This window comes from Hydractinia symbiolongicarpus, chromosome 12 (assembly GCF_029227915.1).
Source record: "Hydractinia symbiolongicarpus strain clone_291-10 chromosome 12, HSymV2.1, whole genome shotgun sequence".
Lineage (NCBI taxonomy): Eukaryota > Metazoa > Cnidaria > Hydrozoa > Anthoathecata > Hydractiniidae > Hydractinia > Hydractinia symbiolongicarpus.
The window spans coordinates 23717719-23744017 of NC_079886.1; the positions used below are offsets into that span (position 1 = coordinate 23717719).

The 26299-nt window shown below is 33.9% G+C and overlaps 2 protein-coding genes across 4 annotated transcripts; one reads left to right on the forward strand and one right to left on the reverse strand.

Moving 5' to 3' along the window:
* Positions 1 to 2678: 2678 nt before the first annotated feature.
* On the reverse strand, positions 2679 to 23826 carry LOC130622356 (kinesin-like protein KIF28). 3 transcript variants are annotated; one of them, XM_057437815.1, is made up of 29 exons: positions 23656 to 23826; positions 21581 to 21774; positions 21099 to 21231; positions 15887 to 15966; positions 15672 to 15707; positions 15483 to 15564; positions 14921 to 15032; positions 14725 to 14835; positions 14533 to 14627; positions 14353 to 14391; positions 13805 to 13875; positions 13675 to 13735; positions 12988 to 13200; positions 12743 to 12777; positions 12517 to 12597; positions 12258 to 12372; positions 11628 to 11691; positions 11186 to 11320; positions 10530 to 10738; positions 9228 to 9313; positions 8738 to 8800; positions 8180 to 8317; positions 7577 to 7660; positions 6850 to 6987; positions 6679 to 6747; positions 5488 to 5616; positions 4736 to 4972; positions 4257 to 4313; positions 2679 to 3804 (listed from the first exon to the last, which is right to left on the reverse strand). In XM_057437815.1, the coding sequence occupies exons 1-29, from the start codon at positions 23696 to 23698 to the stop codon at positions 3646 to 3648; spliced, it is 3069 nt and encodes a 1022-aa protein (XP_057293798.1). In that variant the 5' UTR covers positions 23699 to 23826; the 3' UTR covers positions 2679 to 3645. The 3 variants fall into 3 exon arrangements, with proteins under 3 accessions (XP_057293798.1, XP_057293797.1, XP_057293799.1); XM_057437814.1 differs by lacking the exon at positions 23656 to 23826 and having other exon boundaries at positions 21581 to 22804; XM_057437816.1 differs by lacking the exons at positions 7577 to 7660; positions 23656 to 23826 and having other exon boundaries at positions 21581 to 22810.
* A 152-nt stretch (positions 23827 to 23978) lies between these two features.
* Positions 23979 to 26299, forward strand: LOC130622358 (uncharacterized). The gene has a single exon (XM_057437819.1). The coding sequence runs from the start codon at positions 24103 to 24105 to the stop codon at positions 25945 to 25947; it is 1845 nt and encodes a 614-aa protein (XP_057293802.1). The 5' UTR covers positions 23979 to 24102; the 3' UTR covers positions 25948 to 26299.

The window sequence follows — 26299 nt, forward strand, 5'->3', positions numbered from 1 at the left end:
ATAGAAGTTTTTACATACCATTAGAAAAAAAATTACATCGTTAAAAAACACTTTTCTATCATAAAAAATATAGGCCACTTTTTTTAAGAACATAAAAAATCACGAATCGCGAAAGTTTATCTCGCGGAACTTTTTTAATTTGTAGATTCGCGAAAATTTATCCAAAAAATTTCGCGGGTTTTTGGACTCGCAAAAGTTTCTCCGAATAAAGTAGAACTTTTGCTTGCTGAACTTAGATAGATTGTTTATTATTTAGATTTCAAATCCAATTTATAAGTGAATAAGTTTTTATTTTTGTGACATTTTATACCCTACGGAAAAAAAACAAGGAAGAAGGGAAGATATATGTAGACAGCTTCGGGTTAGCTATAACGGCCTGTGTTTTTTTTAAATATATAGCTCTATGGGATGAAAATGAAGTATATGTTGTTTTTAGTGGAGTTATGGGTCATAAATTAATAAGAAATGAAGTTTATATGGTTGGTACAATTGTTGAAGTATCGCTTCATAGATATTCAGTTATTTTGAAATTTGTTTACAAAAGGTTTTAGATAGTTTACGAATGTTTCTGAACATTCTGTTACGTATAAGATCAGAACTATTAAGGGATGCTTTAAGAGACTTTTTGTGAGAACTAATTTTCGAAACACTTTTAAATTTTTACGAGAACTATTTTTTTGCAAGGTTAGCAAACTTAAAATACCTTCTTCATTTGGATACATTAACAAGTGTAAGTCTATGTACTGAAAGGGATAAAACTAAACGTGTCTAGCAAAGTGGGCTACAAAAATACTTCTCTTTCGAAACGGTACTTTTTGCTAAAAATAAAATTGAAACCACTACTCAATGCGCCATTTTAATCTTGACCTGTGAAAAAGCTAATCATATTACAAGACTATGGAGTTATATGTGGAACAATATTTGTGTATGCTTTTCGTCGCGTCGTAATGCTTTTCGTCGTGTCGTATCTTTCTTCGTGGCATGGTTTTCTTTGACTCGTAATGTTTTTCGTCGTCCCGTATCTTTCTTCGTCGTGTGGTTTTCTTCATAGCGTAATGGTTTTCGTCGTGGCGTATTACACATGTTGGTGTGATCTTATGTTTCGTCGTGTCGTATGTCACTTCGTGGGTTATTTCACTTTGTGGCGAAATAGTTATGCTTTTTTTTACAGAGAATTACTAATTTCAACATATTTTCACTTTCCTTCTGGCCTTGGTCTTTCTACTGGGCAAAGCTAGCTATTATTTTTGTCATTTTCTTTTAATAAACTATACATTCTTAGCTATAGATTTAGCTAGCTAGCTATACATTTTTAGCATGCTACGCTGTATAATCTATTATCTATTTTGTAGTTTAAATGGATTCTGATGAAAATATCAAAAATCAAGTAAACTAACTACATAAACATAAATTAACACATAATATTTCTTCATAATCACAAATGTAAAACTAACTTAAAAATAGAATATAATTTTTAGCACTAAACTAAAGGTTTTGTTTCTTTTACTGCACTTTATTCATGTGATTTGGATTTCTTGTAAGCGCTACACGAATTTAGTAATTTCGTGTTAAAAAAGCATAAAGATTTTCACTACACGAAGTGAAATACGCCACGAAGTAAAATACGCCACGAAGTGAAATACGCCGCGACGAACACAAATACGACTCGACGAAATGTTAAACCACCCCACAAAGAAAGATACGACGCGACAAAAACCATACACGAATATTGTCCCATATCTAACTCCATACAAAACCCGGTCCACGATACCATGGTACCAGGGTATTTTTTGTCGTTTTCTCTCATATCAAAAAGACAAAAAACCCAGGCGACGAGGGTGAGCTGCAACAAGTACTGGAGGAATATTTATTAGAGAATTGTTTAGAATGACATAAAAGAAAGAGACAAAAAAAGAGTGTATACGAATTAATAATATCCATCCATGTGTCAATAATTTTTTGATAACAACAAATTTCCGGGAGGGGCCTTAAATTTACTTGAAAAAAAAAAGATTTTTTCGCGTGAAAAACTTTTGCATTTTGCTGTTTTAAAATTTACCAGGCAAAAATTTTCGCGGTAAAGGGCCAACAACGGGAAAGTTTGCTCGCATTTCTTAAGTGTTTTGATATTTTTAATGTAAAGAGTTGCTTACACCCTCCAAGGCAACCTCGTTCCCAGGGCATTTTTCTTTGTTGATGAAGTTGATAGCGGCGAAAAGTTGGCTATATTGTTGGCCACTCCGTAATAACGGCTCAGGGGCCACAAGACCCTGGGGCGAGGTTGCCTCAAGCTTATACTCAATCGTCAGAACTGAAGTTGCTTGATAATTTTTTAATCAAGTTCAGTTGCTTATAGAGACGGGTTGCTTATAAAAAAATCGTGTTAACGAAAGACCGCGCGTGTATACCTCTATAGCCGGGAAATAAGAGATATTTCCAACGTTTTTCATGGTTGAAGATCTCCCTCGTCCCCAAGGTTTTTTTCTTTTTGATATGAGAGAAGACGTCTTGTATCAAAAAGTCACAATACCCTGGGGACGAGGATGGGTTGATATGACACTGTGTTGATTCTCAAGTAATTCTACGTTCTCTCCCCACGAAGCTGTCCCGTCAGAATATCTGAGCCGTAGAAGAGCTGGGAACGAGGTTAATAATATACAAGAAACAAAACATTACCATTGTTCTTTATATTAATTTTCTCTAATTTATATACTATTTTTTGAAAAAAAAATCTGTTATATACATTATGATTTAAGAATATGAAAATACGTGAAGAAGTACGTTAAAGTGAGAGAGCTACACGCTTTTTAATAAGCACCAAACAACTCTTCCTAAGAGACATTTTTGTAAAGATTTACAATTCTAAAACTTCTGGAAAATGAAATCCGGAGCAGAGGAGATAATGGATAATTCTAGTGTTGACCAGAAACGGAATGAAAAGATCAATGGTAACCCCTCCACAAGTGTAAACTGCCAGATCATGACTGGGCGTGGTCCCTTTTAATGGTGCAAGGTCCAGTATATGTTGCTTAAAAGAAAGCGCGTAGCCCGTAACAACTGCGATCCCAATCCACATGAAATGAATATGGTAACGTCACTAACTATAGGTGGATTGGAAACTAAGTTTCATATTATCTCGGTGATAGACCTCTCTAGGTTACAAAAAATTATATACATTTAATTTAATAGAATCATTTAACAATAAAATCTCTAATAACTATGTGCAACGCAAATAAATATGCTAAAGTGAATAAAAATATACCATAGTGCTTTGTAGGAAACATAAATAAACATAATGTAAAAGAAACAACAAAATGAAAAAAAAAAACACTGCCATTGTTGGTACAAATAAAAGCATTGCAAAAAATGCCCCTATCTCGGTCTAACCAAAAAGTTGAAGTCTCAAAATTTTCACAAATATGGTATTTTACCGAACGAAATAAAATTTAATGTGTTAATCGAAAATGGCGTGATTTTTTAAGATGATGATACGCACACTACTACAATGTAGCAACGGCGTAAAATTTTCTCAGTGCAGCTCAATGGTTCATCGAGAAACGATGTTTAAACAATAGACATGGTTGGTTTCTGGCTAGTTCACAAGAAGCGGTGATAAAGATAACAGTAAAGTGTTTTGATCTCTTCTTACTGAATTGTGCATGCTGTACTAGTGGGGACCTTTCCTTTATTAGCCATAGTTTCTTTCCGTAACTTTTCTCCTTTTAGTACTACATCAGCTGCAGCATGAAATCGTTGCATGTCTGCTTTATCTGGTCCTTTTAAGATGGACTGAACAGCTTTCACCTAAAAACATTTCAGAAAAATCCCAATTTGTTTTTGTTTTTAATCGTTAACGTCGAGCTTGTATGGAATAACTACTGTTGAAAAAAAACCCACCACATTTGGCATTCATTTCGTGTACTTATCAGCGCCATCCTGTCAAATGTGAAAACGTTTTTGGCCTGTAAACCCCTCTCCCTTTCTATTGGCCTTTAAGTGAGCATCAGGTCCTAACTTGCCAACTAGCTGGTTTTATTACTCCAAAATGAATAATATGCGCAAGACGGCAAACCTGTCGCTGCCTTCACCAACCTTTATTTTCCTTTTAAGTGACACTTACTTACAAGAAGAAATTTTTGCCACGTTTTATATCTTAATTTGAATTTCGGTAGAGTAAAACTGCAGTTTTGTTTACATGACGAAGAAACGAAAAGTTTGATGACTTTATTTTTCAAATTTATAAAATAACAACCTACCTCAACATTTGTTTTTTTGTTTTTATTTTGTGTATCAATCAATTGTTGTAAGCGTTTCTAACAAAAAAATGTTGATATGCAAAAGTAATAGTTGAGGGGAGGAAAAAACAATACAGCAAATAATTAGACTCCAGGAAAAGAAATCACGAATGACAAATCAAGACAATTTAATTAGTCTTAATATTCGGAGGGAAAAATTGTTGAAATTAGTTGGTAGTTGGGGGCTATTTTAAAATTACGTGGTACTTTGACTAATAGGAAACTGTATTGAACTTGTTGAAGATCCAGTTAAAAATGACCTTTTCTATTAGACAATTACACCTGACTTATTCACTAAGTTTAATTTGTAAGATATGATAAACATGAGAAAACATTTGAATGATTCTAATTTAGGATTTTGGTTACGTTTTTGCCACTACTTTTTCCCTCACAATAAGAACCATCGCTGTGACGTCACTGTATATGAAACAAATACCTACCAGTTTTCTCGACATTCTCTCAGCTCGTCTCTTATACGTGTTTACGTCACACAACAACTTGTATCTCTCTTCCTCTTCTGATCCTGTGTTTCCACCTTGGTTAGGTCGTCCACGGACAAGTTTATCTTGGCTCATTAGCTGTCTTGTAGTCATATTCTTCGTGTTCGGCTTTGCTTCGTTAGATTGCTTGCCCCATACATCGATAACAAGAGGAGTTTTCATCAAATATTCCACCACCTTTAAAATAGAAAAGGTATGAACCGAGATTTCGTTATATTGAAGGGTATAAAAGGATTTCTTAAGGAGGAGGGCTAGAATATAGTTCGTTTAATTAAGATGTTCGTTCTACTAGTATTCGTAATAGAGATAGTTCGCTGTAAGTTGTCATAAATACTGTAATTCGTCGTAAATACCGTAATTCGTCGTAAATACTGTAAGTCGTCGTTAATACTGTAAGTCGCCGAAAATACTGTAAGTCGTCGAAAATACTGTAAGTCGTCGAAAATGCTGTAAGTCTTAAATGTTAGAATTAGCACTCGTGGCAATCATAAAGACGTACATGCTGATACTATTAGACAAAATCATATATGGTTATCTGATTTTCAAGACCTTAATGTTTACAAATTACAAAAGTGATAAAGTCAAATGAGGACATTGCCAACAAGCGGATAACACCACATCAGGGGTCTAAATGTGCAGAAAATAGGTGTCTGTGATGCTTATAAAGATATACGAAGATTGTACTGTCTTACCATTTTTGTGACAGGATTAAATGACGTAATTTTTTCATGCTTATAATCTGGATTAATAGTGTTTTGCACTTTTTTAGTTGTCACATAATTCTCGTCGATATATACTTTGTACTTGCAATATGATTCACCCTGAGAGAAAAACAAAAAGCATTTATAGAAGGAGTACACTCCTTAATATTTCACTTGCTTGGGTCTTGTTGCACGCCCATTAACTTAATAAAGACAGGCACAGCAAAAGCTTGGGCAGGGGTAATTTATACTCCAGAGAAATATTTTCACTTTTATAACACCTGACAATCCCTAGCTTACACAGGTAGCAAAGGTAGATGTTGCTTCTTTATTTAAAATAAAAGGATTACAGATTGTTTTTGAATTTGTAGATCAAAAATTCTAAAATCTTATTTTGAACAGAAGCACGGAGTTGCTTTTGCCAGAAATACATTACTAAAATAGGTGGCGCCTTCCAATTATTAAAAAATATTTAGCATTTACTTTATTGATTTAAAAAATTAAAAAAATGTCGACCTTTACAAGGTGCGATACATGTTTTAAAGACCTTACAAAGCAAGAACTGCGCCTATCTGCAAAGGCGTTGTCCATGATTTTTATGAAAACCATTTACAAAAAAACCGCCAAAAATTGATAACGAATAACTGAACGAAAGCGACTTTAGAAATCCAAACAAATAAAGCTACGTAAAACTTTGAAAAAAATTGTTGAAGAAAGAATATTTAAAAAAAAATACCTGAGATTGCTACCTCGTTAAAACTTCTGAAGCCCTACCCACACTCTTAAAGTAATTTTTTTTGAGACGAACAGAGAAAAGAATTTGTTTTTGGGGTGTACCCTGATCTGCACAAGGCATTAAAAAGTTAAAAATATTTTCTCTACCGTAGGTGGCCTAGTCCTTATTTTGTAAGATCCTGGTAAAAGACTGACCGGTCTGTAAAATACACACAATGATAATTTTTTATAACATTAACTTGACAAATTGTCATCACTTTTGATCAACTGTTAATTAAGAAATTAACAATTGTTTTAGTTCAGACATTACCCAGTGGTTAATAATTCAATTTTTTGTAATTACTGTGGAATTTTTAAAAATTAATTTTATCTGTATGACGATAACGTTAAAAGTATAATAAATAAACGTGGAGAATTAAAAGAAGCAAATAAGAGTTAAAAAATAACCTTGGAAAACTTTTTAGGCAATCCTCTTGCGCCTAATATATTGACTTTGCAATGTAAAGCTTGCCCAATCTAAAAAGACAACCAATAACGTGTCAAAATATGTTTATAAAACAACTTATTCGGTTCTCCTCAAATCAAACAAGTAAAGCAAAATTAATTTTTGCTACACACCAGTTCTTGTGGATCCTCAACAAAGTCGTCTTCTCCGATAGGTGCTCCAGATTTGTCACATGGCATGACCATCACTTGCAAATTTCCTTGCTCGTTGCCTTTATAATCTGTTATCGCTAGCGTTTCATCGAGCTCAATCTAAATTATGATAAAGGTTTTTCGAAATATTCGTGTCTCATATTGTTTTAAGATGGTGTATACAAAAATTAGAAAATTTACACTCTTAAAAGTGTGTTCTCGTATTCTTTTTAAGGTTAATATGACAGCCCTGCTTAAAATAAAAACTTACTACAAAACAAAGCGAACTACTGTGACGGAGAAGACATATAGATAAATACATGTGTATATTTTACATGGCTAGCCTCACAAGAGGGATATACCCTGTCTATTATTTCCAGGAGGGTCCACGGCTTAGATGGGGAGTCCTAGAGTATTTAATGCTCATTTTGAGCTACGCAGACATAATTAAGGTCCGCGCTTTACCAGACAAATCCCTGCAACATCCTATGGCCCGCACATTGAATCATTTACCCAATTTCCCTCACATGGCTTGGGTTAACCCAGGGCTATGGCTCGGCCATATTGAATCGTCATCAAGGGGAACCGAGCTCCGGTATTCCCCACAAAGAACGAGAGTTATAATCACTAAGCTACAGCGCCACGAGTAAAAAACATGCCACAACCGTTTGGCCAATAATCGCGTCATATTAAATAGAGACGTGTTTACCTTGTAAGCTAAACTTTGAAGATATAAATGAACAGACCCAATCAAAACATCCGTGTTAGAATCTTCCCAGAATGGGTCTTTTTTCTGTAGTAACAAAAACATTCTGTCAACAGATCAATTTTTTTTTCGCCTAACTTAAGAAAGAAGGCAAAACTGAGGAAACTGCATCAGCACATTCAGGCCAATTTATAAGCTGTGCCGTGCTGAACCGAACTCACAAAACTTTTAGTAAGTTCAGCTCAGCATAGCTTATTAAATCAATATCTAGCCGCGCCGGACAGAGACGTGTCCAGTTGACCTATCTGTGCCGTACGGCTTGGCCCGACAATACAACACTAAATGTTGAGCTGTGCTAAAGCATGCGCATAGCGTTGTAAAACTGCATCATTAGCGAAAATTATATTTTAAAAACAGCTACCATATTGGAAATTTTCATGGGATTCAGTTCGGCTCGGCTTGGCTGGGTTCTTATAAAACGGGATACCGAAGAGAGGCGTGTTGTATATTTTATGAGTTTGGTTCGGCCAGCAGAGATTATATAATGTGCCTGACTGGAATGTTAGGTTTGAACAAAAATGTAACCGGATATATAAAAAAGTATACTTTTGTAACATTCCAATCTGGATCGCCATCAACAAAGTTCTGATAAATTTCTTGCATTATAAATTTTCTGTTGATAAACTTATTTTTGTCCCAAACCCATTCATTGTCATTTGTCAGATCTCGCATCTTTACTCTGACCTAAAAATTAAAATACTTGATGTCATATATCAAAGTCACGAATTAAATTTGCTTACAAGGACATTGTATCGGCTCGTCAAAGTCAACCTTCAAGATTTTATTCATAGTCACAAATTTCATGAACATGAACACCATGAATTTGATTACGCAGACATTCAATTGGTTTATAACGTCAACCTTCAAGAATTTACTTATATTTTAAAATAACCTAAAGGGGTGTGTCACTTTTCTATAAAAATTTGATTGTTAAAAATTAACTTTAATAAGATTCGGCGTTACATAGGGGTCAGTAAACTGAACCGATAACGTATATAGTTCTACTCACACCGGCTGAAGTTTGAAAGTAAAAAATGGGTGGGACACACCCTTACCCGATTTAAAGAGCATGGAGAGAAGAAATAAAAGTAAGACTGTTTCTACCTCTGTTCTTCCATCTTTCTCGCCACGAGCTTGTGGAGATACTAATACAGGCTCAAATGCAACCTAAAAACGTAAAAATTTTGTGAGAACTTTTTTTTAATTTGTATAAAGTTTGGAGAGTTAACCTTGAAAAAAGTTTATCCTATCAGAAATGAAATAAAAAAAACATTTGTTAACAGATAACTTGAAGAAAAAATCCTTGGGACACATGCAGAAAGAAACAGTAGTACTATTTCTGCCAATTCTTTTAACTAATTTGTAAAGCAGTAATTGTCATTGTAACAAGACCTCTCATCATATTTTTCACCATTTCAGGTCTTTCATGCAAGTAACATATAAGTAGTACAACTCTCACAAAAATATTCGGGAAAGTTTTTGTGTCAGTGGTATGAACCATGTCATTAATTTTCACCATGAAAAACTGACGTCGTATTTCGAACCAGTTGACATTTTAGTATTATTTTACAAGTATTTAAAATACAATAGATACCTTTCTATCGAGTTCTTCACTCATCGCGTTTGCTTCGTTTATCATTGGTAGAACTTTTAACAAATCTTCCTGCAGTAACATATCCTCTGTGTAAAAACAACACGCAACATAATTAATGTAACGTAAGGAAATATTTTTTGTACAGTTTACCAAGAGTTATACACCGTAATGTTTCGAACAAACGCCCGGGGAATTTAAATTTTTCTATTTTTAGAGGACGCGTCTTTTCGCGTGAGATGTTTATAGGATTTTTTTAAGGGTTTTTTTTTCTTTTATTTGGCGAATGAAATATATATTTTTCACATAATATCTACAATAACATCAATATCAACATCGTCAATTATATTCTTGCCCTTTAGAAGGACAAAAACATCTATCTTAGTCGACCCAGATGTGATGATCTCCCATTTCCCACATATACGCCCATACCGACTGTGAGCTCATAGGCTATTTCCTGGTATAACACCTGTGAGTTTCTTAGCTAGAGCAAATTGTTTGATTAAATTTTCCCCCCTAGCTGAATGAATTTTCCCTCCTAGCTGAATGCTTTTGGCCCCTTTAGCGTATATTTTTAGTGGATTTTGTCTATTCGCAAATTTTGCGAATTTTGCGAATTTTGTCAATTTTGAATACGATCGAGTCGCAAATTCAAAATAGAAATTTAACGATAAGAAAAATTTAATTTGTGTGGTATGAATTTTTTATTTTATTTTGATTTTTTGATAAAAATATTGCTTGTTTTAGAGATTTTACTTCTCGTGTCTTTCAAAAAATTGTGAAAGGGGTAATTTCCATGAATAACTCCTCGTGAAATACGATATTTTGACTGCGCGAAAATTAATCCACCTAAGGTAATTCCACGGAACTCTCGGTCGTTCGTTTTCTATAAACCCAATTACAACACACTCAATCATAGTGCCGTGTTTTTTCCTGCGTGTGCGGAAATGGGGGTAATGTGTACGCTTGGTTTGTTTACACTTTTACCTCAATTTCTGCGCGCGCATCGGGCATTACGTAATCACTTAGATGCGCGCGCAAGTAAATATCGGGACTGTGATTCCATGTATTAAAGTCATGGTTTGTCTTGAATTCAAAATAAAACTGCAGTAGATTTAATGAACACGTTTATAACAGCGTAAATATGACTTTGGTAATTAAATATATTTTTCACATCTAAAAAAAATTTTTGGTCCATAGACTCATATGCGGGCAATAGGAATATGTATAATAAAAACCGAAGCGAAACATTTAAAAATATAGAACATAAATACAAGAAAATGTTTTTTTCTGACTCAACTATACCTTTAGACTTTTTCCCATCTTTTCCATCGGTAAGGCTTCCATAATTCAACATGCCAGAGTTCTGTGCAATCTCTTCTTGCGCTTGTTCAAACGTGGGTGTTGGCTCTTCATACGTCTGTCCTTTCTTTTTCGCTTCTGATTGCTTCTTTAAAAGGTCAGCATCTTTTGGATGGTGAAGAACAAATAAGTGATTGTTACCGAACATCACTCTGAATAAATAACGAAAGATATGTGTAAATAATAGAGAAAGAAATATTTTACTCGGTTTTTTTTCTCCAATTAAACAGTTAAAAATATTAAAAACATTTTGTGTCCTTAGCAGTTTTTATTTTTTTTTTTGGTGTCAGGAAAACACTGTTGACGTGAACCTTATTTTACTGTTGCAGACACCGAACATAAAAATGAAAATCCACGTGGGCAATTGCAACGAAATACGCGCATTCAATACTAGCCATTGTTTATGGATGCGGAAATAATGAAGTAGTATTCTCCTAGGCTGAAATTTGGCAATGTAAATATCTTTCCTTTTTTTAAACATATTTCCCTCGGTAATGTCCGAGTGCGGGACGTGAGTTAGAAAGGCCTTTACTTAACCTTTTAAAAAAGATGTGATATTCAAAAAAGCATTAATTAAAATTATTAATATCCATCTGTACCTATCACCATGATGTAATTCACTTTCTGACACTTGATTTATTCCATTCAATACAACTTTTGCATCACTTCCTGGTGCTAATTTGATCACATTAGTTTTCTCATCATGCTCTATGTTGCAATGGTTCTGCTTAATACTAAGAATATTGTTAATAAAAAATAAAAACAAGAAAAATGTCAATGATTTGAAACTTTTTAAGCTGTGTTATTCACTTCGTGTCAAAATCTCATCCATTTTGTATAAATTTAAAATTTGTGTGAAGGAAAGAAATTATTTTTTTGAGGACTTGGAAGTGAAAATTTGGCACTCCAGCAAACACAAAAGATCTTTAAAGTCATAAATACAGTGTGGCTTTGATTTGGTCACCTGTGTGGCTTTGGTTTGGTTTAAAAGAGTGGTTTTATCAATACACTCCACATTCTTGATACGATTAATCTATATACCTTAATCCATTCAATTGGATATCTGCAGGTGGGTTTGCTTTTCTGTTTCCAATTCGATATTTTCCTATAATATAACAGATCATACAGTTCAGATTTGAGCATCAGTTCCAACCACACCAACATTAATGGCGGTCATAATGTGAAAGCTATCGCATTAACATTATACCCTTGGTGCGATTGTGGACAGAAAGTCATGCTCGAGCATGGCGTCACATGAAATAAAGAAAATAATTTAATTAGTTGTGAAAATAGGGTACATGTAAAAAAAGATTTTGATCTTATAGTGAAATGACAACATCAGTTCTTTTGTCAACACAAATTTTGCTGGATATAAATTTCTTATTTCCATTATAAGCAAGCACGCAAAAAAAGAACAGAATACGCATTGATTGCTGTATTTTTTCTGATGAAGAGGCGTAAACAAAAAATAGTGTCCATTTAGAGAAATGTAATTTTAATAAAAAAATTATGGGAAAAAAATTATTATTTCCTGAAGACAAGTAATTTTTGTTACTACAAGAATACTGAACAATTTTCCATTGAAAAGAATTAATTCGAAGAGGGTTTATTTTAAACCAAATAATACTTGTAACTTGCAAACAGTTCTTCCCCAAATAAGGTTATAACTACCTGGTTTTAAAAAGTGTATGATCATATTCGTCAGTTGCGGATCTTCATTTAAATTCCAAAAATGAGCCGTAGTTTTTTTCATTTCATGTTCTTTTTTTAGTTTTTCCTCTTCTTCCTAAAAGATAAATAAAAATATCTAATCAAAATTCATGCTATACTACCCAAGATTGTATACAATTCTCTTGAAGCTTTTAATTTTTGACCTATCACCACACCCAGGGTTTCGTCAACCTGATAATTGTACATAATTAAGTAGTACCTTGTTCGATTTTTCTTCTTCTTTCAATCTTTGTTCCCAAGATTTTTTCATTTGTTCCACCTCTTCTTGGTTGCGCTTCATCTGAAACAACATCAAGTCAGAAAATTTCACCACAATTTTATTTCAGGTTGGTTTTCTATACTTCTGTCGTTCTCAAAAAAGAGTACCATTGTTGCATTATGTCATTTTTGATCCTTTTATGTAAGTAACAACTTGAAATACCTACCCTTTCTTCCATTTCTTTCTTCATAGCCTCCACCTCTAAAGAATACAACATATAACAAATTAAAACATTATCTCTACTTATTACGATTATTTACATAGGATAGCCTCCTTAGTTGAATTGGTACTGTTATCAACAAGGAACCTGCGAAGCTGGTCCCAGTGCATTTAACATGTTTAATTTGAGCATGCGCGTAGTTCTTTGCATGACGTACAGCAGGAACCAAACTGTACAGAAGTTGTACGTACCAGCTTCATCAAATTTCTTCTTCCCGTCATCAGCTGCTTTCTCAGGCAGTGCACCATGCTCTGCAGCAATCGCAGCCAGAGCAGCGGGATCACCACCAGCAGCCTTTAAACGTTGTAACAATTTTGCATTCTCTTCACGAAGTTCACGAATAAGTTTGTCCGTCGGACTCTCGTTTACAACAGCCTTGGTTTTTATTGCTTTAGCTCTGTCCGCTGTATGAAAAAAAATAATATGAGGTTACAGAGAACAGGATTGTCAATTGAAAGTAGCATAAGATTATTATTGGTAACACAATAATATGTTACTTCTATTGATTTTCTTTGTTCTGCATTCTGAGGCCTGGGACGAGAAAAATGTCCAAAAAAATTAATCAATTCACCTTTATAATATCTATGCATCGATAAAGCTTGAATGCACATCCCTTAACAGGTATATAATTACTAATGACAGAAAATGTCAAAATTTGCTATTACTGAAATATGATGTCATAATTAAATCTGAAAATCTCTAAATGTCAATATCTTGAGAACGAAAAGAGCTTCATAAAAAATTACAAGACTTGTTAACCACCTTCTTAAGCTCCATAATATAAGTCCAACATCAATTTATACCTTAGGTTTAAATTCAATTTTTACCAGCTATATGAAAGCCCTATTTCTCTGATCCAAAATCATAAAATATCTTACCAAATCTTAACGTAGACAGAGTTTCATCATAGTTAATATCTGCAGGACTTAATGCAGCAATCTGAATGACAAAAGCAAGGTCAAAAGTATGCCGAAACAACAACTTGACAACAAAATAATGTTCACTTACCATCACTGTCTTACTGTTCCCACCAAGAGCATTTTTAAGAAGTTTAGTTAGCACAGAATCACGAAATGGTACTAAAAGTAAAAGAAAGTACATTTTTCAGAAAGAGGGTTTCCATTCTTAGGGTTGCACTCTTTTAATGGAGTCAAATTTGAGGAGATTTGAGGAGTTTTGTTAAGACATTTCAACCTGTTTTGAGAAAATTATAGTATTTTCGTTATTAAGTAATGCTCTAGATTTGAGGGCATTTTTATATTTTCTTGGAATGAAGATGTTTTAAAGAGCGTTGCCACGCTCTTTAATACCCTGTGTTTCTCGAACAATTTTTGAAATTAAAACTTCCACTGTAGGTAGAATTTGTTTTTATTAAAAAAACTTGAAGAAAGTCTGGAAATTTTGTAATTGTTTCCAATTAAATCAAATTTTCACTATTTTTCCTTGTTTTTTTTGTTGCTAAATTAGGCTTAAAAAAATGTCATGAACCACGTGACCTCTAGAGCCATTTTCTCCAAATAAATATATAATCTTTGAACCATATACTATGACCTTACCAACAACTTTTCCTTTTCCATTAGAAGCATCAGCCAGCGCTATAAAAAATGGTTAATTTTGATATAAACACTCATTATAAGAACGAAATTCAGCGCAAGCAAAAAGTTAACATAGCATATTATTGTAACATCATATACAATAACATAACATCTTGTCATGTATTTAACAAATGCAGTTACCCTTGATGACATTGCCCAGCATAGATAATGACTGGTTAATGGCTGAACCTTCTTTTAACCGATCACCAGTAGCACCAGTTGAATCTGCTCTCTCACTATGCAAAAAAAATCGTTAATTGTCACACAAAACATCAGCTTTGAATGTATGTATAAAGACATAAAAATCTACATATGTATACAAGACATAACTACCTTCCAGCTAAATCTACAAGATTTATCACAGATGTTTTTGTTGTGTTTTGTCCAGTTCCTTCATTTTTACCCTTTTGTGAAAAGTTGATAGCAACAATGGTATGAGCACGACTAAAATAACAAAAAATCATCTCCTACAGCTCTTCTCCTTACGTAAAAATAGAAAGCAGTAATCAATAAGGGAGTGAAAACAAACCTGCTTGTTGCATTCATGTTAGTGGATGCTACAGTCCTGTTTTTTGTACCTTGTTCGATTTTTCCATCTATGTCTTTGTAACTCCCAACTGGTGCAGCAAGCAAACCATCAACTAAAATACCGAAAGTCCTCACTTTTCTTTACATGTTTAATCAACTGCATAAAATTATTGTATTTTTAAAGAAAACGCTCAAAAAGAGTACACATGGTTAGTCTAACTTTCTCTTTTAACTGGTCATTCTGTGTTTCAAAATGGCATTAGTTCAACAGTCCTGTCAAAATTGGAACATCTTTAATTTCCAAATTTGCCAATACACACCTTTTCCAAAAAAACACTCAACTTGAAGGGAGCCTTCAAATGTTCTCAAGTTTTTCATATTTGTCATTTTTGATGTTCAAAAGGAAAGTTTTGATACTTTTGATAGTCTCAAATGTTCTTAACATGTTCTAATGTATATGTAGTTTTCTCTTACAGTAACAATGCGTAATACAAGAAGTTGTAAAAAAATTTACTGAGTTTTAGCAAAATCTTTTGAAACACAGGGAAGTGCAATGTACTCACCAAAAAATCCTTGTTTTGGATTCTGTCTGACCTTCATTCCACCTTTGATTTTTAATGTAGAAGGATTAAGTAAATCACGGACCTTGAATAGAAAATTTACTTGTATGCAGAAACAACATATTAAAAAATTTATTAAATTTGTGTCACATCGAATTATTTATCACAAATATTCTTTGATCAGTAACTAACCTGCTCATTGTATATTTCCAACATACTCAGTGAGACCTAAAAAAAGATTTTTATACATTAATTTGTTCTGTTTCATATATTATTTCAGGAAAGTGGATGATTTCTAGAGTGTAAAACTTGTGTATCAAACAAAGAACGTCTTGCAGCTAAATTATTAAGTTAAAGAAACATCTTACTTATTTTAATCAACTTTGGCCAAAAATTAAAACCTGCACCTGGTATTCCGTTTTTGTACCCTCTTTTTTCTTATTTTCGATATCTTCAAACAACCGCTCACATGTGATTGGAACAATTCCTATAAATAAACCAAATTTAATACAAAGCAGTATATTTTCATTCAGGTAAGTTTCATTTTCTGGTATTAAGTTCTTTCTCTTGAATTGCTTAATTTTCGTTTGATTATTTTATTTTAACAAAAAATGTAATTTTCATGTTCTAATTACTTTTAAATTTATCCCAATTTTTTTATATCCTTTAAATCTATTCATTAGTGATAGAGCATACACAAGAATAACACAGGCTAATGTTTAACAAAAACTAAACTAATAATAATTGTTCCAAGTCAATTGTGCAAGTGCAAGAAATATTATAACCAGCTTTTCTCTTCATCACAACATGGGTGAAGGGTCTCTTTAAGAGACAAGAGAGGAGTTGAATGTCCTCCACCATCAACATCATCATTCTTCATTCTCGGCTTAACGTCCGTTTTCCATGCTAGCATGGGTTGGACGGGGTATATTAATGACCCTCTTCCAATCTGATCTAGACTGTGTTAGATCTAAACTCAACTTCCTCTCTATCAAGTCTGTCCTTATAACCTCCTGCCAAGTCTTTCTCGGTCTGCCTCTGGGCTTTGCCCCAGGAACTATCAAGTCTCTACACTTTTTTACCCAATTATCCTCCTCCATTCTTTTCAAGTGCCCCAGCCAATTCAATCTTCTTATCTGGATAACATCTTTAATTCTACGGAGACTTAGCCTGCTTCTTAGCTCATCTGAACTCTTTCTGTCTCTCAGACTGGCATTACACATCCACCTAACCATTCTCATATCATTCCTTTCTAAACGGTCAAGATCTTCCTCTTTCACTGCCCATGTCTCACTACCGTACAACATAACACTTCTTACACAGGCCTCATACAACCTACCTTTTACCTCAATTGACAGGACTCTGCTAGTCAACAAAGGAAGTAACTCTCTGAACTTTTTCCAAGCAGAGCCTATCCTGCAAGTAACACTTCTTCCAACACCTTTACCTTAGTCTTCCAACACCTTTACCTTAGTTTAAAGGGGCGATTGTGGAAGTTCCATGAAATGCTACATAGTGATGGTGTCACTTTAAAAAACACACAGTCCGGTCTGTGAACGGTTGGCGCTAGGAAGGGCATCCAGCTGTAAAACGATGCCAAAACTCTTTATTAATGGCCGTAAGAACAGTTGATCAGACAAACTGCGTAAACGGGGCTGGAACTCTAAGGAGTGAAGGTGTCGCGCAAGGTAGGACACATGTCAGGTGTGAGCATCGTCAGACCGTTACCCAGCTATCACATCACCTGGTAGATAACACTAGGTTGAGGATGGCTAGTGTAAATGTTGGTACTCTGAGAGGTAGAGCAGGTGAGGTAGTTGAAATGTTAGAATGTAGATCTGTTGATATGTGTTGTGTACAGGAAGTCAAGTGGAGAGGAGCTTCAGTGAGATTTGTGGAAGGTAGGAGGGCAAGGTAGGAGGGCAAGGTATAAATTTTTTTGTATTGGTAACAGTGATGGGAGTTGGCATATTCGTTGCAGAGAAGAGGGTAGAAAAGTAATAGATGTTATGCGTGTTAATAGTCATATTATAGTGATAAAGTTTTTGTTAGGTAATAGGATTGTTACTTTTTTGTCAGTTTATGCTCCACAGTGTGGAATCAGTGAGGAAAATGAAGATAATTATGATGAGTTAATAGCAGTCACATCAAAGTTTGGAGACACTGAACATGTCATGGTGGGCGGCGCCTTTAATGGTCATGTTGGGAAGTCATCTGAAGGTAATAGAGGTGTGCATGGAGGCTATGGATTTGGGAGCAGAAATAAGGAAGGGGAGAGATTGCTGGAGTTTGAAATAGCAACGGACATGGTGGTTTGAAACACATCATTCAGTAAAAGACAGAGTAGGCTGATATTTTTTAGACATGATGTTTATACTAAAAATGTTTATGGGTTTTTTTAAACAAAAGGATAGCTTTATAGAAAGGCAACCTTCTTTCGCAAAAATCCCGGCATATATGACATACAATGAAATATTTGGTTATGTGATGTGATCTTTTTAGTTTAGTTATATCTTTGATTTAACTTGATTGTTAAAAAAATATCCAGCAAGTGCAAGGTAATGTTCATATTGTATATTTTGTTATATCATGTTATGTCATTATATTATATTATATTATATTATATTATATTATATTATATTATATTATATTATATTATATTATATTATATTATATTATATTATATTATATTATTAGTATATATGTAACATTTAAATTGTATTTATATAAATATCAGAACATGTCATCTCAGTGAGATTTCATTTGATTAACTGAGATTTGACAGAATTCAAAAAAAAAATTAAAATTTTTCTTACATAAAGAGCTTTTTGCTGAAGGAACTGCCGCTGTTACAGTTTTAAAATAAGCACCAGTGTTAGGCAAGAATAGACTTTTCCTAAACATATGAGTCAGGTGGTTGTAAGACACAGATTACTTCCTGGTTAGAACGTCAGACAAGAAAGTGGTGAAGGACGTGAAAGTTATATCGGGGGGAAAGTGTGTTTCCCAGCATAGGTTTCTGGTTTGTGATATTATCTTGAAGAGTGTTAAAGAAGCCAAGGGAAAGTACAGGCCCTGTCGTAAAGTCTAGATGCTGAAGGAAGAGATTGTAGCAAGACAATGTAGTGCAAAAGTTCAGCAGTTAGCCCACAATGGTCAATGTGATAGTGACAATGTTGAAAGTACTTGGACTACTTTGAAGAATTGTCTTCTAGAAGCTTCTGATGATACCTGTGGGTGGACGAAAGGACCAGCTAGACATAGACAGACCTGGTGGTGGAAAGAGGTTGACCAGTGTATAAAGGAAAAGGAGAAACTTTGGAAAGAGTGGAAGTCAGGTGGTAGTAAAAATATTTACTAATCGCCGTGCTCGTACAGCAGTGTATAAGGCAAAATCAGAAGCAGAGAGAAACAGATTTGCAGATGTGTTAAAAGGGGAAGACCAGCGCAATGAGGTATTCAAGATAGCAAAGCAAATGAAGCAGATTAATCAAGATGTTGTAGGTGAGAAGTGTATACGTAATGATGAAGGTGTTTTGGCTAGCACAGAGGAGGAGAAAAGGGTAGCTTGGAAGAATTATTATCAGAGGTTGCTTAACACTGATTTTGATTGGGATGAGGATAATTTGTCTGATGCTGATGTTGTAGAGATCAAGACAGAATGGGTAGTGGAGGCTATTAGGAAAGATTGACAAGGTTTCAGGAGTATCAGGTATTGTTATTACAAGTCTTGCTAACCTGATTATAAAGGATGGTGCTATTCGGAGTAAGTGGCAGTCGGATGTAATAGTGAATTGTTTCAAGGGCAGGGGGGATGCATTAGGTAACTATAGAGGTTTGAAGTTGGTTGATCAAGTAATGAAAGTTATTGAAAGATTGATTGATAAGTTACTTAGAGAAAGAATTGATATGGATAAGATGCAATTTGGTTTTGTTCCAGGGCGTGGCACTGCAGATACAATATTTTTACTCAGACAGCTTCAGGAAAAGTAATTAGGAAAGAGAAAGAATCTCTATTTTGCCTTTGTAGATTTAGAGAAAGCTTTGATAGAGTACCACGTAAAGTTATTTGGTGGGCTATGAGAAAATTAGGTGTGGATGAGTGACTAGTTAGGATGGTACAGTCTATGTACAGCAATGCTAGAAGTCGTGTCAGGATTAACGATTCACTTAGTGATGAATTTAGTGTAAATGTTGGTGTACATCAGGGTTCTGTACTTAGTCCTTTGTTGTTTGTTCTAGTCTTAGAAGCGCTGTTGATACAGTTCAGAACAGGTTGTCCATGGGAGTTATTGTATGCAGATGATTTGGTTCTCATAGCAGGGTCGATGGAAGAATTAGTTGAAAAGTTTGAGAAGTGGAAGAAAGGACTAGAAGAGAAAGGGCTAAGGGTGAACACAGCAAAGTCTAAAGTCATGATTAGTAGCATTGCAGCCAAGTGTGACCTTGTAGTTGGAAAGTGGCTTTGTGGGGTTTGCAGGAAAGGGGTTGGTATTAACTCAATTTTTTGGCAGACTTGCAAGCATTGGGTATATAAGAAGTGCAGTAGTATTGGTGAAAGGTTAAGAGCTGACATTCAGTTTGTAGGCAAGCGTTGCAAAGGTTAGATTATGGAGAATGAAGTACTTCCAGCTTTAATGATGTACAACAGTGGCTCGTTAGAGATAGTTGAGAGCTTCTGTTACTTAATTGATATGTTGGGCAGTGAAGGGGTGTTGGAAGAAGTGTTACTTGCAGGATAGTTCCGCTTGGAAAAAGTTCAGAGAGTTACTTCCTTTGTTGACTAGCAGAGTCTTGTCAATTAAGGTAAAAGGTAGGTTGTATGAGGCCTGTGTAAGAAGTGTTATGTTGTACGGTAGTGAGACATGGGCAGTGAAGCAGGGAGATCTTGACAGTTTAGAAAATAATGATATGAGAATGGTTAGGTGGATGTGTAACGCCAGTCTGAAAGACAGAAAGAGTTCAGATGAGCTAAGAAGCAGGCTAAGTATCCGTAGAATTAAAGATGTTATCCAGATAAGAAGATTGAATTGGCTGGGGCACTTGGAAAGAATGGAGGAGGATAATTGGGTAAGAAATTGTAGAGACTTGATAGTTCCTGGGGCAAAGCTCAGAGGCAGAGCGAGAAAGACTTGGCAGGAGGTTATAAGGACAGACTTGATAGAGAGGAAGTTGAGTTTAGATCTAACACAGTCTAGATCAGATTGGAAGAGGGTCATTAATATACCCCGTCCAACCTATGCTAGCATGGAAAACGAGCGTTAAGCCGAGAATGATGATGATGATGATGATAACAAGAATTTGGAAATTGTCTAATTTTGAAAAAACAAAATAAGTTTATGAAAGGATGTAGCCACTATCCAATAAAAGATAAGCAGGATCAATTAACCTCATAGCCTTAAGTTCCGAGTAGTTACCCAAATACCAAAAATCCTGTGTGAATACAATTGATAATATATCTGATTTCCCTTAGAATTTGACAAGCACTGCAAAATTTTCTTATCAAAAATAGATCTTAAATTCTCTTCATAGAAAAGCCCCTCAAACATAAAGACATATAAGCCCAAAACCCATTATATGCATAGTCTGCAGCAACACCTAAGAAAGAAAGTTATATACCTTTATTGACACCATATCCAACCATAGAATAGGACTTGCCAGATCCAGTTTGTCCATATGCAAATAAGGAACAGTTATAGCCCTTCCAAGCATTCGTAAGAACACCTTCCCCAAGGTCTGTAAACACAACTTTCTACAAACAAAATAAAGACTTGCATGAAAGCCAAATCAAAGAATTTCAGAAATCACTAAAACCTATTTTAAAAACAGGAGATCCTAACAAGACTACGCCCATCGAAGAGGGTTAATAAAAACCAGAAAATTGAAAAAATCTATCTTTGTAACCACCAAGTTTTAAAAAAGGCTATTACATTATATTCCAGTGTTAAATTAACTTGAAGTAAGTCTATAAAACTTTGTATCAGTTTAAATATAGCCACAATAAGATATAATTTTAAGTTAAAATCTGTTTTCCCAGTCCTATTTAACACTTGTTTTTCTAACTTTTTTGTTCTTTAAGCTTCTAAGATAATGTTACATACCTGATCTGCATACTTAGCATCAACAGGAGCTAGGTATCCATCTGGTTGCTCGTTAAACCCATCGTGTGACCAATAACTGTAATCAAAAGCAAACTTTCGTGGTTCTCCTTTCGAATCTGAAGGGTCTCTGATGTATGTAGAATTGCCCTGCATTTTAATGATGAGTGTAGCATTGCGCTCTTTCTCTCGAGAATTGTGTGGACTTGAGTTAAGGTGTATAAGTATTGGAGTGATAAAAGAACTAGGATTTTTTTTTAGATTTTTTGCATTCCAGTTTAACAACATTCTAACTTCGAGTATTAGCATATAAAATTGTATAATCTATTTGGTTATGTTTAAAATTCATCACAAGTATACCCGGTCTATATACAAAACTGTACCCATGAAAAAGAATTCAAGATTATTTTAACTATATATTTAATCTAAAGCTTGTTGATTGTGTCATTGATTAGAAAATGAGAACATGTGTATGTTCAACTTTGACGTTCGAGAAAACAGATCTTTTTCATTTCCAGGGACAAATAACGCAAGTATTTTTTAGTTTATTTTCTTAAAAATAATCATAAATTGATCCTGGACATCTACATATTACTTACATTTGTTAACTATTTTTATATAACTATTTTTTCATTATTATTTTGTACCAGAAATTCTAAATTCTATTGCAAATAGTAAAATAAATGATTTATAATAAAAAGTGAGTTTGTATAGATAGACAAACAGAAAAAATAAAAAGCCACCAGAAGGGAAAAGAATTACATTGTGTCCTTGTAAAAAAGGAAAAGATTACTAAAGCAAATGTACTCTTGTTTACAAATTAATATTTATTGTATACATACCAATGTTACTATGAAAAATAAATTAATTCAAGATTCAATTTTTAAAAAAGTAAATTTTACTGGCAGCTTTGCTTCTCTTATTTTTTAAACAGGTCCAATGGTCATTCACATACAAACAGATTTACAGATTGGGTTTTAACTTAGAACAGAGAGCTGAAAAATGTTCCTTTATGATAAATATTTATATAAATGTTCTTACCACAAAAATCTTAAAAACTATTTGGTCAAACTTCACCCATAATTTGAACATTATTATTTGCAATTCACATTTGCATTTCCCTTCCCACCTTATAGCAAAAAATTAAAAAATCTTAAAATTACATTATATATGTACGTATTCTTCTTATATTCTGCTGGCTTAACTTTGGCATTTTTAAATATACATAAAAAAAAATGATTTTGAGAAGCCGACAAATTCAGGTTATCTGTAAAATTACGGATATAACGTGAAGTTGTCAGCTTTTCAAAATCAGGTTTTGATCTAAATCTCAGTCTCAACCCACAGCAACCCAGTTGCTTATATGAAAATGAAAATACAGTGAAGGTGAAATGTCCGAATGGTATGATTATTTTTCCAATACATGAAAACATAATATTTTTTGATGTAAAAATACAAAAAAATATTTTCGAAATTTGCATACACGTTACCTTTATTGTAAAGAGCTTGAGACGCTGACCAAGATAATATATAGCTAGCTATATAGAATCATGTGCTTTTGATGAATGGTTACAGAGATATTGTAGTTTAAAGCGATCCATCATTTCAGAATGGATTGGTTAATGACTGCGACACAACTTTTTTACTATTATTATATAGATAAAAGGAATATTAATGCTAGCTAACATGCTTAGCTAGCTAGCATAAACCTGTTCTGTGAAATATAAAATGCAGCAAACTTGTACAACTTCTAATTGAAATTGTAATGATGTATGCATTTGAAATTGTTGTAAAAGCCTACTAACAGTATAAATTTCAGAGAGCATACAATGATTTCAAATAATAATAGCCGGAAATATAACCAGCTAGCTAGCTACAGCAATCACTGATGCAAGGCAGAAATATTTTTTAAATCTCTTAGATATGCCAAAGAGGTGGGATAAACAGAGAAGTAGGCACAATACAATTACTAAAAATTAATAACCACCCGTTAGCTACAACTATAGCTAGCTAGCTATTTAGCTAGCTATTGATATATACCTTATAAACAGTGCAAAAACATAAAAAAGAAAAGGATATGAAAGGGCGAACTCTTACAGCAACTTTCACATTTTCAGCCATTATTTTTTAGTATTAAAAGAAATGAAAGAGGTTTAAGCAATGTCAAGAGCTTCCCCTTATCATGTTTCTAATAAAAACAGTTTATCACGACGAGATTTAGGAATGTTTTGAAATTGTTTTGAAAATGTCAGGTTCTTTACGCTTCGCATTGAGCCGTGCTACAAACAATAAAATTTTCACCTTAAACCGTGGAAAATGTTTACAGATTCGTCTTAGCAACGATAAGGCTGACTTCCATTTAACATAATTGTCCGCTTCATTACAAAATATATTTTATGTTCCAAAAATTTTCTTTATCAAAATATAAAACTTAGCATTTAAAATAATACATAAAATTATTTTGTTAAGTTTTTTTTGGCTGTTTGTAAAGAAAAAAGTTGTTAAACATTTTCCTAAAAAAAATTATGTGTATACAGGGTCTTATTTTCTGTTTTGTTTATTTGTTCGAAATAATCAAGGCATGCGGGAAAATTAAAGTGCCGCACGTGGATTTCAAGAAGAAGGAAGTTAGCCCAACGAATAACGCGTGTCGGATCAGATCCGCCATAACCTGGAAAAAAACTGGCAGACTGATCATAATGAGTTTTAGCTACGAAGTTATTCTGCGTCCAAAAGATATTAAATTTACTGCAGAAACGATTCCTAGTAAATTTGACAATGGCGTATTGTTATCAGACCTTGTCCAAAAGATCGTCAATGGGGATACTCTTGCAAAGGATATCCCAACCATTCAAGTAATTTGGTTCTGCGATAAATGGAAATGGTACGCACTAAACAACCGTCGTCTATGGGTGTTGCAAGAGCTAGAGAAACGTGAGAAGTTGAGTTATGTGTCTATGAACAGAGTAGAACTATCTGATCTGGAGTATGAATATCCAAAAGAACTTTTTGATACAGTTAATCTTTATGAGCCTGAATGGAATATAAGATCTAGCAATAATAACTTTAAAGTTGGTTGCAACCGTACCTTAAATAATGTGCCTAATCTTACTCAAACTAAGAAGGTAATAAAAAACAGTAGTAAAGTTGCTGCATTTGCTGCGAAAACTGAAAAACATAATACTCTCTTAGAACAAAATGGGACAGAGATGGATATTGATAAAGAACTTTCAGATTCATGTGAAATAATTAAAAGTATAAAGCAAGAAGTTTTGTCCGATTCTGATGATACATCACAAGGCCAGAAAAAAGAAACCAGTCACACTAAAAATAAAAACATGCGTTCAGTTGTAAGAAAAGTAGATAACAAAAACACTGATAATGTTTCAGAATATTCAACAGATTCTGTTTCATCAATTACACGGAAACAAAGAGTACTCGACTCTTCGTCTGGACTGTTTGGTTATGGCTATTATCACATTTACAAAAGTGAATATCTTGATAAGATTCGTGTTGCCAAAAATAAGGTGATTAAACGGTACAAGCCATTCAATGTTAACAGAGGTCCATATCAGTCTTTAAGATCTAGCAGGTGTTCTTCTTTTACAAGCCTTGTAATTGGCAAAAATGGTAACACAAGAAAAGATTTAATAAGTAATTCTGGAGATTCAAATGCTCTCCAAATATCTGAATATCCATTTCCAAATGGAAGAAGACATTCTATTTCAGGTTATCCTAATGATAGGGGACTGAAATCTTCCATGGGAAAACAATTATCAATAATAAATGACAACAGGCCACCTTCTTCTCGAAAACAGTCCTCTCGTTATAACAAAGGCTCATGTTATTTAACGCAAGATAGGTCGTTCTACTCAAGAAATCATTCAGCATCATGTATACGTTTATATTCTGATAATGTTGATTATAATGATCATGATAATGTACAGGGATGGGAAAGTAATTTTGATTCACATTTTGGATGGGAACTAGAACGTTCGTCTTCATCAAATGATTACAGGCCTTTTAAACATAGTAGAGCAATGTCATGCGAATCATTGTCTCTTTGCAGTTATTCCAACATGGAAGTTTCAACAAGAAGCTCTGGGGTTAAGCTCTCAGTTTTGTATGAACTTTGGCAAAAACGCAGGGCAGAGTTTTTAAAAAATCAGTTCGGAAGACGTGCAATTTCAAATGCATTCACTGAACCATATATGTGTGGTTTATGTTTTAAATCTTTCAACCATATTGTTGATTTACAGCAGCACAGTGAGGCTTTAATGCATTTTGCATGCATCACATGTGGTAAATTTTTCTCAAGCTATGCTTCCCTTGGACAGCACTGTCGTTATTTTAATCACAAGAAAGACTAAATGAACAATTTATTTTACTGTTCTGTTTCTTGATATTTTGAGTTTGTATTTTTGAGAAGTTTTATACATATTAGAAAAAAAGCAAGAGGAACTATGTTCATGTTTTGTGTATAGTGACATATTTTTTTAAATAAGTAAACACTTACGTAGTTGTATTTTTTTATGAAACTATTTTTAAGGTGTCAGAAATTTTTGATCTAATTTTTTGTTTTGTTTTTTATTTTTTATTGCATTTAAAGCCCGTAAAGGATTTATTTGAAACGTTTGTATTTTGTTGTTCCAAAAGAAATTCTTTTTGTCTTCTGTTAATGCTGTTTTTTTCTGCTGTCCATTCCTCGTACCTCAAAATAAA